We start from the raw sequence: 15,431 nt of genomic DNA, 5'->3' as shown, positions 1-15,431 counted from the left end.
TCAACGGCTTGCGCGCCTGGACTCGTGGCCGAGCCGTGGGATTCAAAGACGCTCGTCGCTGCGCAGACCAGACGTTAGTCGGGGTGCCCATTGTAGAAATTATGATCAGTACTAGGATTTCGCCACTCACAAGTATCAACATGCCTATGTACGGAAACATGATTTCTAGTCGCCTTCGATGACATTTCGTCGTTTGTGTCAGGAAAAACAAGGAGTGACAGACTGGGTCTGTTTAGAAATGAGTAGGATTCAAGTGTATTGTAAAGGGTGGAGGGAGAGGGAAAAGAAAGCGAATCAACTTTATATTGAATATAGTTCCCTTTTTTTTCTTTTTTTCTTTTCTTTTGGGGGCCCAAGAACGGCGATCCTCTGGTTGCAGTTCCCTGCAGCTCAAACGCAGCATGATCGCCGACACAGAAGCAAGGCATTTCGTGTGGATCATTTCCGTCCACAGTGCATTGATAACGAGACCTTCCACACCAACGGCACCTTGTCATTTCTCTTCAAGATGACCAGCGCAGGTGTTGCGCACCGGGCCACCAAATGTGACATCATTTATGGTGAGAAGGACCTTCAACTAACGTCATTGCTTCTTCACTAAATACTTTGTCGGGGTTGTAAGGTTATGACTTGTGTGTATGTTGTCAGCCCAGCAATTATTGCGCAATGGAAACACCATCCGGTTATCCCACAAAGTGTTGATGATTATGTCTTGACAGACAACAGGGTGAGTGCCTATCTCCTGGTGATATGGGATATGTGACCAGCCCCTACGAGGCCAGGAATTTTTCTGATGTATTTCGTCTTGAATTATATGATTCTCTATTTTGATAGCTTGACACTCTTGATCAAGCCTGGCTTGATACCTGTCTGTTCGCCCTTGTAACCGCCGCGACCCTCTCCTCCCGAGTACGTCGACTTCATCGATTTGAGCTTCTTCTGCTTCTCTGCATACTTCATACGCTTCTTGACACGCGAATTCCTGACCTCCTTCTTCCGCTTGGCTATTAACAAGACACGTTAGCAATTGAGCCTTCTCAAATGGGGAACATAGATTGCGATAATGTTTTTCGCAGCCTTGGTCTGGTCCGAGTAGAAGTCGAGAACAGAAAGGAGTATACTTACGTGCAAGTCCCTTGTTCTTTTCGATGGCATACCTGTATCATAGTTAGCATCCTTTTCTGCCCTTTTGCCAATATCCGCAGGAAAAGTACTGACGTGATCTTTCTCTTGCCATCTTCTCCAATGACCTCTTGCTCTACAACCCTGTCCGCCTTTGATGCTTCGGCCAATGCTTCTGCTCTTGCGGTCTTCTCGGACTTCTTCTTGTTGCTTCTTGCGGCGATCATGTCATAATATTCATCTTCGTCGTCCCTGATTGCAGCAGCTTTCTGATTTTCATCATCGCTGTCATCGCCCAGGTCAGCGCCGTGCTTCGAATCCTTCTGGCCACGTTTCTCCGCGGCAGCATTGAGACGGGCTTGGCGATCCCTGAGTCGTTCTCGGTAGGGAATATCCATATCACCACCCGCGTCCCTTCCAGCACCAGCTCTCTTGTTGGCCTTTTGGACAATCTGGGAGGTGTAGAAGCGCAGACTCTTCTTGCGGGCGGCCTTTTCTGCCGCTGCCTTGGAATCCATAGTTTCCTCTTCACCAAAGTCTGAATTGTCGTCGGGAATGGCCTCTGTCTTTGTCTTCTTCGATTTCTTTGCCTTCGACACCAGTGTCGACAGATCTGCAAGGGAGTCCTCAATCTCCTGGGCTTTGCGCTGCGCTTGCTTGGCTTTTCTCTTTTCCTTATTCGTGTGGGTAACGTCGTTGGAAGCCTTTGGCGATGCGAGGGTGATGTCATCCACAGATGACGAGTCCTCGTCCGCCGGTTGCCGGGCGGCTGCTGTTATCTCGGCAGGCTTGGGAGCCTTCAAATCCTTTACACGCTGCCACGCCTCACGACATTGAAGCAGAGTGCCCATGACTTCGTGGTCTCGCAGCTCGGCTGGATCGAGGGCCTTGACACTGCCGTTGGAATCGCGAGCTGGGGAGGTCAGAGTCGCAAAGTACATGGCCAACGTGGCGACATAACAGCCGAGAACACGATATTTGACAGTGGCGACGGATTTCCTCGTCTGGCCATCAGCCTCCTTTTGCAGTGTAACCAGTAAGGGCTGCAGCTCGAGAAGCTCTTCTGCCAAATATTCCAGCTCTGGGTATCGAGATTGCAGGATACGTAACCTTTCCTCGGCCGACATGTCTTCTGGAATCTCGACATCCTTGAGCACTTCGGTGACCACTTCCGCGTCCTCCTTCTCCTCTGGTTTCTCTGCGAGCCACTCGTCCTCATTGAAGATGAAGTCTTCATCTGTCATCTTAGCCAGTCGCTTCTTTTGCAGACGCCGCGCCTCCTGCTCCTCCTCGAGCGCATCGGCCTCGGTTTGTATTTGGTCGGCATCGTAGTATTCCTTCTTGGACGAACCCCACCAGCCCGGGTCTTCCTCTTCTCGGTCGCCCCCGTCAGACTCTGAGTCTGCAGCCTTGGCCTTTTTGGAAAACTTCTTTGCGTTGCGGGCGAGCTCTTCTAGCTCGTCGTCGTCGTCGTCGTCGTCGTCGGAATCTTGGTCGTAGGCCAAAACCTCTTCTTCGGAATCTTCAAGAAACTCCTCTTCCTCCTCGGCGCGCCGCTGCTTCTTGGACTTTGGTCCGTCGTTGAACATGATGGCATCCTGCTCCATCCAGTACTTCTCCTGGTCGTCGGCGACATCCTCATAGGTCGTGACGGGGCCGAGGCGCGCATCTTTTGGGTCGTACTCGCGCGGGCCTTTGGGCTCAGTAGTATTACTGGAAGCCTTTCTCTTCTTGGCCATGGTGGGCAGCTCTGTGGGTTGTCGGAGTTTGTAATGGCAGGGCGGAATAGCAAGATGTCGAAGTCTCGGTAGATAGCCAAAGGCTTGTCGTGCAATGCCCAGTACTTTTTTTTTTCCCTGTTGCAATGCTTATCGATTAGCGACCCCACCACTTTTTTTCATGGGTGGGTTAGTTAGGCCAACCAGCCAGTCTCTATGGGGACATAGGAACGAACCTACTGTTAGTACCTACCTTCCATAAGCCTCAACCAATCACCCTCAAGTGTGCTCAAGAACGATTGACAATACGTTTGTTCTTCAGGGTCCACCCAATATGATACTCGTTTCTCGCGACATACCTCTGAGGTATATTGGTTACACCCACTCACCACGTATGTATATATATGCCTAGTATATATAACGTAAGAGGGTCGTGGAGGTGTCCACGGGTGTGATTAGGCCTGCACAAATTACATTAGCAATAAGCTACCAACGGTGTAATCAAATATAGGCGGCTACATTGGAGCGCCCACTTGTAATGTCTCAGTCCTGCATGCAGGGTGTCTTCATTACTTGGGCAAATACTGCGACAATTGTTATTATTTTTTTTTTTTAAAAAAAAAAAACAAGACTTCTTGGTTTAAACCAAGACTGTCACCAGCCAGCATTGAGAAGCCGCAGCCGTAGCTGAAGCTGGAGATGGAGCTCGAAGCCAATGGTTAGATTGCCTTGTTCCATTGGCAACATGTGTTTCGTCATCTGCCAGACTTGACATCTCTTATTAATGATCTTAATCAAGTTCATCCACGGATCCCCTAAGCCTGCTCGACTGCGCGATTGTGCTCTCAGCAGCCTTTATTATGGGCACATTATCTAGCAAGAGTGAATTGTACAGTCAATGGCAAAACATCTTAGCTATAGTCGACGCACATCGACGAAATAGTATCCATCGCATCTGGATTCTTGAGTGGAGGCGCTCTCGACATGGTCCCAAGAAGAGGAATATCAAGTTGGTATTAAGACTGTGTTGAGATGGCCTACGATCAGAATACCGTGTTTGTTTTGTGCAATGGACGATGCCTAATGCGCGTGTCAAGCCCAAAGAAAACCCTCTGATATTCATGTCATATGTTCTTGCCTTTTCGCCTTCGTGATCGAATAATGATAGTTGGTCTATACCATGTTCAATACTGGGATGTTTATTTCGCCAGATGTTGGGGTTCGGTTCAAGCTCATTGCATGAGCGGGATAGGGCAGTGTGTATATGTCATTGTTCGGGCAACAGGCATTCGCGAGGGGACCGAATAGAACTGCACACTTGTGAGTGAGTGACAGTCAACATGGTGGCAATCAAGATTGGGACGCCCACAGCATCCAAACTATGCTCCAGGCCCAATACTAAAGAAAATAAGAAGAAAAGAAGAGCAAAAGGAAAGGAAAGGGGTGAAACTATGCAACTTGCTAGGACTCTTCCAAAGCATGTCTATGGTTGTTGTGTAGTGGTTGGTCTGGCGATAACAACTCGTGATGATTTGCTGACGCACTTGTCAACTACGCCGAGCTGGGGAAAAGCTGGGGTAAAGCTTGGGGTTGGGGAGGGGGGGACAAAAGTGTCAAATGTAGGTAGAGTTGGGGCCATTTCTTCTTGATCTGCATACCCGATAGATTTGCCAGAGCTTCTCCAAAGACTACACCTGACGAACCCCAAGTCTGGTAGCCAGGTAGTATTCGTGCTCAATTCGTCCGATCGTTCAAGTCCTCAACACCCCTATCCGGTCAAACGGGCCGTCAGGTGGTCGACATTGCAGCCAACCAGTCGGATTGGAAGCGGAGGGTGTAACGGAGAAGAGCCTCAGTGGCCGAATCTTTGGGAATTCTTGCCTACTTGATCTCTTGCTTGCTTACTCAACCTTGCAGAGACCTGAGAATAACACGCTCGAGGTAAAGGGAAAGAAAAGGAGAACCAAATACTCTGCAGTTGCACAAGCTGTCTACTCATCAGTCACGTTGCCAGAGCCACGCAAGTCCGAGTTCTAGCATGAGACGGCACAGAAATGCGCTACGTACATAACTACTTACCCTGCAACGGAATGTACATGGCTGGTTTGTCAACCTCGGAATAGCAGCAGTAGTCACAAGCATGGACAATATTGAATCATGGCCGCTTCTTTCGTCCCTATTAGCCTCCAGTCAGTTGTCAATATGCAGGCAGCTGAGACAATTCATGAGCGCGTGTATACTGGATGGGACCAATTTAGCAACAGTTCGTTGTTGTTGTTGTTGTCGTCGTCGTCGTCGTCGTCGTCGAAGGTAGCAGAACGAACATGACCACGGGGAATCAAAAGAGAGGCTCCACTCACAAGCCTGCTGAATAGCCCTGCGCTGGGTTACAATAGGTAGCGGCGGCCCTACTGTAGGTCCTGGTTATGCGAATAGCACGAGACGTCATTTTCCAAGATTCCCACAAATTGTACCTTTTAGCTAGCTTTGCTTGTTGGGTAGCCTACCTAGCTAACTAGGTTGCTAGGTAGACAGACGAGCGGCAGCTTTTTTGGACTTGACAGACTGCTTGGTTTTTCTTCTTCTTCCCCTCCCGTCCAAGGTCCACCACACACAAGAGTAGAAGTAATGCAACAACTGGAGCATATGAGTTGGCTGCGACGATCCCTTTGGGGTCTTGTGGACTATGTCAACAGCAAATAGCCTTTTCCAAGCTGCCCCAAAGCTATCCCAAAGCCCATCCTGACTGCTTTTCCTACAACGCCACAATGCCTATTTGAGGTAGTCAAGGGGCCTCTTATACTGTAGGTACGGCCGGGCGGCGGTCTCGCTTCTCGGGACTCGGCCAACATGTATGTCATGGACAGCGTGACTCGCCATCAATGCCTGACGCTCTCGATCTTTCAGATCTTGGCACGATAGACGAGCGTCAATGCCACAAAGCAAGGACTAGACATCCACCCACCCAGCCTGGCTGCTACATACACTACAACATTTCCAAGCCTGTATATAGGTACGTAGTGAAGTGTATGGGCTAGGTCGGCCGGGGTCCACCGGGGACTATGACTTCAAAGATCTCCTTACCTGCACCCGTTCTCTAGGGTAGACATACGACGCGTCTGTCTCTTGTCTGTATGCCAATTGTTTTGTCCACTGCAATCCCGTCGGCCGTACTGGGCCCCATCGTACATCACGCTCCTGGCTCACAAGGGTATTGGCAGGTTTGCAGGTGGCTGAGCTATCGCAATCAATACTCGTCTTCCTTTGTTTTTACGTACTGCTTCTACAGCAGCGCGTTCTCCTGCTGCCCATAAGACGTCTCCGAGGTCACGAGCCAAGTACCAGAATCCGGGGTTTCCTAGTAATGATTCATATTCGTTAGCGACATCTGATCATTATTTGTTTTTTTTTGTTTTTTTTTTTCTTTATTCTTTTTCTTTTTTTTCCTCTTTCAGGAAATGTGATGAATCTTTGCACTGGTTCCCGAATAGATAAAAAGTCAGTCTATACTCCTGGTTCCCCTCCCAGCAAGTCATGCAACTCACCTCCGAGCAGCATTGAAACCCCATTGTCTGTATACGTTGTTTTCCTGGGGGGTTGAATCGGCAACATGACGAACTCTACTGTGCAGATAGCATTGAAGAACAACACGACTTCTTCAAATGCATTTGCTTACATTACTGGGCTGGACTTGAACCAGAATAATGTCCCACTCCTCATACAAGCCGACGGCCAGACTGTCTACAACCCAGTATCGCCTTCAGCGACACTTCAGCCTCTGGCCGTTGATTGTGCCATATCTCTTGGAGCCCCGGGATCAACGACGACTGTGACCATCCCACGCATCGCCGGAGGTCGCATCTGGTTCTGCCTAAACGGCAAGCTCACCTTTCTCGTGAACCCAGGCCCGGCCCTCGTTGAGCCCAGCGTCACCAACCCTAGCGATCCCAACTACAACCTGTTCTGGGGATTCTGCGAGTTCACCTTCAATGAATATCAGCTCTTTGTAAACATCAGCTACGTCGACTTTGTCAGCTTACCTATTGCGCTCAATCTGCTCAATGAGAGTGGTGCTGTCCAGTCCGTGACAGGATTGGCGTCTGGTGGCCTCGATGCTGTCTGCACCAAGCTGATAGCTCAGGATAATAGCGATCACGCCGGCTGGAGCCAGCTCATCGTGAAGGCGCCGGGTGGTTCCAACTTGCGTGCGCTGAGCCCCAACAGTGGCATCGTAATGAACAATAGCCTGTTCAATGGATACTATCAGTCATATGTCGACTCTGTATGGCAGAAATACTCGTCCGAGACCTTGACGGTCAATACGCAAGCCCAGTGGGGTAATGTGACTGGTAAAGTCGTCAGTGGGAATCTCACTTTTGATGGTGTTGGATCCTTTGCTCAGCCGTCTTCTGCCGACATATTCTCATGCAGCACCGGACCCTTTGGCAACTACCAGGATAATGTGGCCGAGATGGGCGCCATTGGTGCTCGACTCGCCGCCGCCTTCAATCGCTCCACGTTGCTGATCAACTCGCAGCAGCCCGAGGGAGAGCAAGTGAGCAATTACTATCAGAATGCCATCACGAACCACTACTCGCGAATCTGCCACGAGACCAACACAGATCTCAGGGGCTACGCCTTCCCCTACGATGATGTCGGTCCCTCGAGCGGCGGTGACCAGTCCGGAAGTGTCTTTGACGGTGCACCTTCGTTGCTGACCGTGACGCTCGGCGGTGTCAGCTCGACAGCCTCGACTAGTAATAGCGCGGCTGCGGCTACGAATGAGCAGCAGAAGGTGGTCCAGAAAGAGCAGCCGCAGGCGCCGCCAGCCCCTACGCCCTCAGCCGGGACCAGGGAACGGAGAAGGTCGGCTTTTGATGGGTTCAGGAAATGGCAGTCACTCCTCAAGCAGAAGTTTGCCAACGCCAAGTGACATGCCCGATCTTCTGTCTTGCGGTATCCATTTTCCTTTTCATGTTTCTGCGTACATGATCCCAATTTCTTTTTTTCAGCAGCAGCTTCTGGATCATTCACTGTATATACCTTGTTCTCGGCCAATGAAGCTTTTCTTCTTCTTCACTTCTCTCTTTCACGGAGGAGCTTACTTTTGGATCTCTTTGGTCCGTCTTGGTGTCTTCCTCTTTTTTTTTTTGGTGAGGTCTGCGTCTTGGATTGTCGTCCAATAAATCACGTTTGCATTGAAATTACACTTTACCCAAATTGTATCATATCCAGAAACAAATTACAAGACATGTGTGACCCGGAACATCAGTCTCAACCAAGCCCTGCTTAGTACCTAGAGATGCCGAGCTAACCAAAATCTTTCCTGGACCAAGCCAGATATTCCAAACATCATAAATCGTGTGGCTCCCGATAGCTTCCCAAAGTTCCCTTCATCATGACACTTCATGTCCTCGTCAAATCAATCCGCAAACCCACATGAAAGCGAGTAGGGCAATGGAAAACGCCACGGATGAACCATTACCTCGCCGAACCCATGCCGTTGCACCGCTATCAGTATTACCGTCTGCCCCAGCCTGACCCGCCGTCATATTGTCCTGATACATGAAGAAAAAGGTTGCATTGCCCTCGGGAACCGCGCAGACAGCGGCAGAGGCAGTCGGGTCCACGCACCGGGCGGCCGCGGCGTTGCGCCGTGCCGGTGAGGACGCATTATAGTATGCCTTGACGTAGCGCACGATACTGGCAGCGTCCTGATTCGGTGGTCCGCCGCTCCACTCGGCGTTGCCGTTGCTCCAATGACTGAGTATGAGATTGCCAGAGGATTTGGGCACGGCGCCCGTGCTGTCGTCCATGGTGGCCAGCAAATCTCCGTCGGCGTAGAAGAGTACTCGCCCGGCGAGGAAGTCAAATCTGTATTCGTGAAAGTCGGCCGTTGGGTCAAAGGGCAGGCTTGCATTGATAAAGGTGCCCGTCCCTGAGGCGTCGTAGCCTGCAGATCTGGAGCGCGGCGACTGTAAAACTAGGTTTACTGGATAGTGCGAGCCCGAGGCACTGAAGTCCTTGGAGAGGAATTCAAGGTCGATTTCTTGCGTATCGTTGAAATACTGAGTAGTGATTAGTGAGCTAGCTGTTACTCTTGATCGCCCACAACCTCTTCTCCTTCACGCAAGCTGACCAGTGTCGATGAAGGGAGGAAGAAAGAGGTGAGCCTCACCCAGAAGAAAGCACTGCATGTTCCCTATGTTTGAGGTACTTAAGTCAGCGCCGTGCCCTCAAGATCGTATCCTGGGCCATGGAGTGCCGAAAGTCTGTCGGCCACTTACCTGTACTGCAGTGACTTTTATACTGGCACGATAACTGCCCCAGAAGTAGTCTCCAGCAGTCGTCGCAACCTGGCCCCCTTGAATCATTCCGTTGACAGTTTCACTCCGGACCATTAGCCTCAGTCCTACATTGTCTCCGTCTGTATCGTCGTTGGTCCAGAGGTTTGCATCCTTGACCAAGTCGTTCTGGACCCCGGTGGCTACAAAAGACTCTCCGTAGGACCCTCGTGCCGCCTGGGAGCTCATATTATATGTTTGTGTCGCCCAGTCATTCCTCGTTGCGCCCTCCCCCACGTAATCGATATGTATGAAATCCGCTTCGAGGAGGTTGGTGAAAACTTGTGTATTGTCGTCGTCGTCGCCGCCGCCGCTAGTAATGATCGAGTAGCCACATTCACAGTCGGCCAGGGTTTGGGGCATAGAGGCAAAAAATGACAGGATCAACCAAAGCGCTGCAAATTTCCTTCTTCGTTTCATTGTGGATAGCGTCGCGAGCATTGATACAGTAAAGAAGAACAAGCAGCTGACTTACTGCGGAGGTCAATATGGTGGCGATTGGGGCGGGATGGAGCGCACACGTCGAGGGGAGGAGATCATCACACCTGTCGTGTTTCGGGTAGTAGCAGCATATCCTAAAGCCCGCGCGGCTCAGTCAAATCAACCGTCCTCCATCCAGTGGGCAACAGATGAAGGCACTTCGGCCACAATTTCGAAACCAGATGCAAATTTCCGTCGGCAAACACTAGAGCCGGGAAGAAGAAAATACGATGGTAGGTGGCCTTTCTTATCCTTCTTCTGCCTTGGCTACGGACAGTACATTATTTGTCCTGCCGAGCGGAACACAAAAAGATAGCCAACGCTCATCTCATGCAAAGCTATCAACCCCACCCAGTGAAAGTTCAGGGTGACCCTGTTGATATGGCTTGTACCATTGGGATCGTTTCTTCGTCGTGAAAAGAAAGAAAGAAAGAAAGGGGGGGGGGAATTGTTTCGAGGTGGTTGCGCGGTAAGACGTTACACACCCTGCTGCTGGAGAGGAAAAAGCAAGAGTAATGAAACACTGTGCATATTTTCAAGTCAATGTGTCTATCATCACAGTCCATATCAAGGATTTCAACTACATGATGGCCAAGACTTTTTGCCCATGAGTAGTAACTAGTTGGTCGCCCTACGAAATTTCTATAAAGCTGGATCCTGGAGCAGAAGCTGCCATTCCACCTGGGCAAATAGCTGTTCAATTCAACACAGTATGTTAATCGATGTCGTTGGCTAATATGGTAACAAAACACTTGATCGTTCAGCCAACAGAGCAAAATCTATTCAATGGAGAGAAGAAGTTTGTGATTCAGGCGCAATGTATCTATACAGTCAGAAAGGCACCAAAATCCCAGCAGACTAATTAGAGGAATCAATCTGGTTCGCGCTATTTCCCCCCTCACGCCGAAGCCACCAGGCTTGTGTCCAATTTCCATTTCGTATATGCCGTCTATCGCATTAAGGGGGATCCGACCAAACCTGGCTTGGTGGGCGATTGAGGAGGACAAGGAAATGCATACCAACAAAAAAAAAACAAGGAAACGGGTGATGCGTAGTAACTCGAACAAGGTATCTGGGGGAAAAAAAAAAACGGTGTGAAATGCGAGGAAAAAACAACAACAGCAATAATAAAAGCAAACAGAAAAAACAGTTGATGCCGTAGCTAGTAACAACAGAGTGGGGGAAAGGAATTCCGAAAATGGACCAGCCACCATTTGCTTCACACATTAAGTGCGCATACGGCGCTGATATTTCCCCTCCACCGTTTGTGTCATCGAGAGCCTAGGCCGCTGACCGAGCCGAGCCTCCCTCTTATTACCAAGTGAGCAGAATGCAGAGACGCATCAAACAAGGAAACTCCAATGAGATCGCAAACTCCGTTTAAGCCCCCCTTTGGCGCCTGACCGACCAGAAACCAACAAGGGACGAAGCACGAGGTATATGCCAAAGGAATCCACCATCACCCTTAAGGAAATAGAACCAAACACAAACTGAAAACAAATGGAATCGTGGTCTCATCAATGTTTTTAGTACACGCTATCCTCGTCAGCTCCCTGGGAGATCATTGACGGTGTCGACACATTGGAAGACACCTCAACATCGTCCACATAACCGATGAGGGCTTGAGCATGAAGGTGGAAGGACTCGCCCATGAGTCGGGTGATGCTAAATTAGTTGTCAGTCATTTTGTACCTTGTGAACGTCTTTACGTGATTCGACTTACCCCCAGACGACCACCTCGGAGAGGATTGCTCCCCACAAATTTGCGACAACAGAGCTCAGCTGAGACGTAAGAGGATTCTCCGAGTCGTTCTCGAACAAAGCGCGAATCTTCATGTACATGGCTCCTTCCTCCTCAGATGCAGGCTCCTCGTCATGTTCCAGACGGTAGAGCCACAAAGTAAGGATGATCATCAAATCCATGCCACAAAGAGGGTGCTCGACACTCCAGTTGGTTGGAGAGGTGCGAGCGACCCAGCGCACTCCCTGGCGAATAGCGGTCTCGATGCAGTTATAACACTCTTCAATGACCTTGAGCATCTCGCCAGACCGTCGAACGCGGTCACGGGCGGCCGACATGGTCGCGGCTACTTCGTAAGGATCGTGGTAACGCAGAGCTTCCTGCACCGTCTTGAGATCAACCTCAAGACGTGCACGTGCATTGCGAAACATGGCTCTGGCGTTGAAGATAAGGGGATGGCCCTTGTATGGCGCACTCAGCGGTACCGTGTCGGCTTCAGGTTCACAGAGATCTAAGGATTTCTCCCAGGTCTCCAGAGCGAGTCTGAGCTTGTACTCAGTCACGACATCCTGCAAAGCCTCGGGACTGCGCTTGTGGTACCACACCTCCAGAAACAGAGCGTTGATCATGACACGCGTAGCAAAAGCACTGTATTTCAATGCCTCACCTTGGAAAAGGTTGTCATGTGCTTCCATGAATGTCACACTCGGTGAAGCCTTCAGCTGTTCTTGCCATGCTTCCTCGTCTGTAACTTTGGAGTTCCAGAGTCCCTCTGATGATGGGAGTTGTAGCTCCTCAAACTCGTTGAAGCTGATGGCTGGTGTATGGTTGTACGTCATTGTGAGTAAGCCAAAGAAGATGTAGACTGCATAGTAGGTACGACGGCAGCCTTCATCTTCGACCCACTCAGCACGAGTAGGTTGCACTCCACCGCGAGAATCTGTTCGGAGCTTGAGCTCGTAACTGTTGCCGGCAACCATGTTGGCAAGGAGACTCTTGATTGAGCAAGCCCACTCCAAGCCCTTCGCGTCGCCACTCCAGCTCGCGAAGATCATATTCAGCAAAGAGCTCTGCATGGTCCACAAGGGGCATTTCCGGGAGCTGAAGTTTTCCTTGTTCTGCAGGAACTGGTTGACCAGAACCTTGGATCCAATGTGCATTAGGTAGGCTTGATCCTGATCAAAGGCATAGAGTGCACCGATAGACAAAACAGCGAGAAGGAGTGCTGGCGAGACTTCGGTGGGCTTGAAGGATGCAGGGTGCAAGAACGGCAGATGATGATGAAACAGGTTGAAGTACGTCGACAGGTAGCGATTCAAAGAAGCCAGGTTAGGAACTCGGAAACCGTCTGGAATTGCCCGTTCACTGTCATGAATTCGAATGTTGTCCAAGATCATGTTCCGCTCATCGTCGTTCAGTACTTGAGGAGCCTTAGAATTGGCGGCCTTATAGATGTCAGTAATGAGTTCCAGGCTCTGGCCCATTGCGAGCGGCTGGATGTTTGGAATACTCACAGAAGCAAGAGACTGTTGATCGCTAAAGGAACCAGAAGAAATCACAGAATGGGCCTTGGGGTTAGGTTCCGTCAAGAAGGCGTCCCAAGGAACATCTCCTCGAGGTAGTGCGTCAGGCATCGGCTGTGATGAAAAGCTGGCTGATGCATCCATCATTGGCGAATCATTCTGCGCATATGCCATTCCTGACATTCCCGGAGCTGCATCGAACGGCAGGCCACTGTGTCGCATGGCAGTCTTATGCTGAAGATCGGTAATCAACATGGCAGCCGTCTCGACGTCGAAATTGCCTTCGCTACTGGCTTCCAACTGTTCGAGTGTGGCATTGTCTAGCGCAATGGATGACTTTGAAGGGCCACTGACGGCACGAGGAGCCTTGGGGCCGGCACGTCGCTTCCCGTCGCTGTGAAGAGGGACACCTCCATCCTTTGCATGAACAGTCCGGTCATGACGCAAAAGCAGATCACGGCGCACAAATGTACTGCGACACTTCATACATTTAAAAGGGCGCTCCTTGGTGTCTGAAAAATCGAACTTGTCAGCATGATGCCCGTGACAATGACTAGAAGATTTGCAGCAATCTCCAACGTGGTGGGGTACGAGAGAATCGCGTCGCGTACTACTCCTCATGGTGTTGAGGGGTAATGAAACGATTTCACGTAACTCAATCCCAAGTTTAGTGGAGGCAGGAGGGGTCGTCGTTAAAGTGACGTTTTTTAAGAAATGACGGTGACAACTTACGTGATCGCTCGTGGCGGCTCCTGTGCTCACTTCGACTGAAAGCCCTGGCGCAGAACTGGCACTTGTACTTCCTCTCAGGCTGTGATCCGGTAGCAACTGAGGATTTCCTATTGGTTGGTGTGGATGCGACTGATGTCGCAGGAGCGACGGCTACATTGGCAGCAGGCATCTCGGGCAGGTCGTTGAGTCTCTGTCCCTTTTGTGTGGAAGAAGGGGAGCAATCAGACACACTGGCTGATTCTTTTGCAATGCTGTGTGGTGACTTGAGTTCAAAATCGGTGGCGCACGCTGGAAATCAGGTGCTTGGCTGATCCGATTCTCGTCGCAATTGGCGGGCAAATGCGTGCTCACAGAGCGATAGTTGAGTATCGTCCGGGATTGGGGGGGAAGTGCAGTGCTGCTCTGCTGCTGAAAAGTGTGGGAATTGCCTCTCTCTCACTGTCTCCGTGTGTCTGTCTCTCGCTGTCTCTCCTCGCTCGCTCGCTCGCACACGCGCTCCCGTGGGATTTAAAGTGTGTCTTCTTGACTGAACTGTATGTGGTTGGTCATTTGTATCGATATGCGGGTCATGGAATGAGCTGTGATTAAAAGATAGTGGCCTAAGCCAGATATTATTCTCGATACACAAGGTATCCGAGAAGGGCGCACGGCTGCTGAGAGTCGGCGCAAGTGAGCGGGTTGTCGCAATGCGCGAATGTGTATTTTGACTCTGGGTTGGAGGGGTTCTTAGATGATGAGAAATGGAAAATGGGAAAAAAAAAAAGGAGGGGAAGGAGGGACAAAACCTTGGGTTGAGAGAGAGGGAGGGAAAGAGCGGCGGCGGGTTTTGGGAGGGGGAGGGGGGAGGGGGGAGGGGGGAGGGGAGTGGCCTGGCTGGCGTTGCTCGCAGCTCGACAGAAAGCCAGTGCAGTGTGGCCAGCGCAGCGCAGCGCAGCCAGTGTATGTACGTACGCCTTTGCACAGCAGAACAGCTCAGCACAACAAGGACCTGGGAAGGGAGAATGCACAGTGCGCGCAGGGGCGGTACTTTGGGTTCAAATTGCAGCGGACTGAAGGAAACGGAGGCTTACCCAGTACGATTCGCGATTCACGGCGGGGGGGGGAGGATGACGGCTTGTACGGAGCTGTCAACGTGCAAGACCACCTGGGGTGGGGTAACTGGCGGGGGGGTTCAAGAGTTTCGTGAGCGCGATGGACAGCCGATGGGCGATGGCTAGGCGACGGAACGTGGTGCAACTATGCCAGGAACGCAAAACAGTGCGAATCGCCTTGGGGGGGCTTGGATGCGGCCAACTCGCATTTAGCACTGTGAATTTGATGCTGCGACGCGTAAAGTGCTGATGGACGCCGAGAATAGGTGGTGGGCTGGGTGTGGATGGGGGGTGATCAATGTGAACTGTCGTTGCTTTGGGATGCGACAACGAAGAAGCTAGGCTGCCTTAAGGTAGGCAGTTCCTGGGGGGTGGCCGCGATTCTGGGCTCAAGGTGGGGCTGCCTTTTTGGCTGGAACGTGCGAATAGCAACATGTACGTACCTTCAAAGGGACGACAGACCCTTTACGGAACAACAGGAAGAAAGGGAAAATTAAGAAAGAAAAAAAGAAGAAGAAAAACAAGGCACACTGCCCAAGCAACCGAAGCGGACAGCACACGCACATAGGATGCCCGCACTACACCTACCAACATGTAGACAACCAACACCAGAACTGGGTTGTAACTTGAATGCCAGTCAACCTTCAATGTTCATTTTGACCCAGTACTTAGCTCGTAGA

The 15,431-nt window shown here is 50.8% G+C and overlaps 4 protein-coding genes across 4 annotated transcripts; 1 reads left to right on the top strand and 3 right to left on the bottom strand.

Annotated features, from left to right (window-relative positions):
* Nucleotides 1–822: 822 nt before the first annotated feature.
* On the bottom strand, nucleotides 823–2,861 carry PFICI_05891 (uncharacterized protein; the record flags this gene model as incomplete). Its single annotated transcript, XM_007834472.1, has 3 exons — nucleotides 823–1,004; nucleotides 1,126–1,157; nucleotides 1,219–2,861. The coding sequence occupies 3 exons, from the start codon at nucleotides 2,859–2,861 to the stop codon at nucleotides 823–825; spliced, it is 1,857 nt and encodes a 618-aa protein (XP_007832663.1).
* A 3,589-nt stretch (nucleotides 2,862–6,450) lies between these two features.
* Nucleotides 6,451–7,773, top strand: PFICI_05890 (uncharacterized protein; the record flags this gene model as incomplete). Its single annotated transcript, XM_007834471.1, has 1 exon — nucleotides 6,451–7,773. One exon carries the CDS (start codon nucleotides 6,451–6,453, stop codon nucleotides 7,771–7,773), a length of 1,323 nt encoding a protein of 440 aa, XP_007832662.1.
* Nucleotides 7,774–8,257: 484 nt separating this feature from the next.
* Nucleotides 8,258–9,604, bottom strand: PFICI_05889 (uncharacterized protein; the record flags this gene model as incomplete). Its single annotated transcript, XM_007834470.1, has 3 exons — nucleotides 8,258–8,908; nucleotides 9,019–9,042; nucleotides 9,128–9,604. The coding sequence occupies 3 exons, from the start codon at nucleotides 9,602–9,604 to the stop codon at nucleotides 8,258–8,260; spliced, it is 1,152 nt and encodes a 383-aa protein (XP_007832661.1).
* Nucleotides 9,605–11,190: 1,586 nt separating this feature from the next.
* On the bottom strand, nucleotides 11,191–13,829 carry PFICI_05888 (uncharacterized protein; the record flags this gene model as incomplete). The annotated part of the gene is made up of 3 exons (XM_007834469.1): nucleotides 11,191–11,329; nucleotides 11,388–13,440; nucleotides 13,661–13,829. The coding sequence occupies 3 exons, from the start codon at nucleotides 13,827–13,829 to the stop codon at nucleotides 11,191–11,193; spliced, it is 2,361 nt and encodes a 786-aa protein (XP_007832660.1).
* Nucleotides 13,830–15,431: the final 1,602 nt, after the last annotated feature.

The sequence above is a fragment of the Pestalotiopsis fici genome (assembly GCF_000516985.1).
Source record: "Pestalotiopsis fici W106-1 unplaced genomic scaffold PFICI_Scf_3, whole genome shotgun sequence".
In the NCBI taxonomy this organism is placed as follows: Eukaryota; Fungi; Ascomycota; class Sordariomycetes; order Amphisphaeriales; family Sporocadaceae; genus Pestalotiopsis; species Pestalotiopsis fici.
Note: the sequence above shows the minus strand (reverse complement) of the source record. Positions and strands in the feature narration are given on the sequence as shown.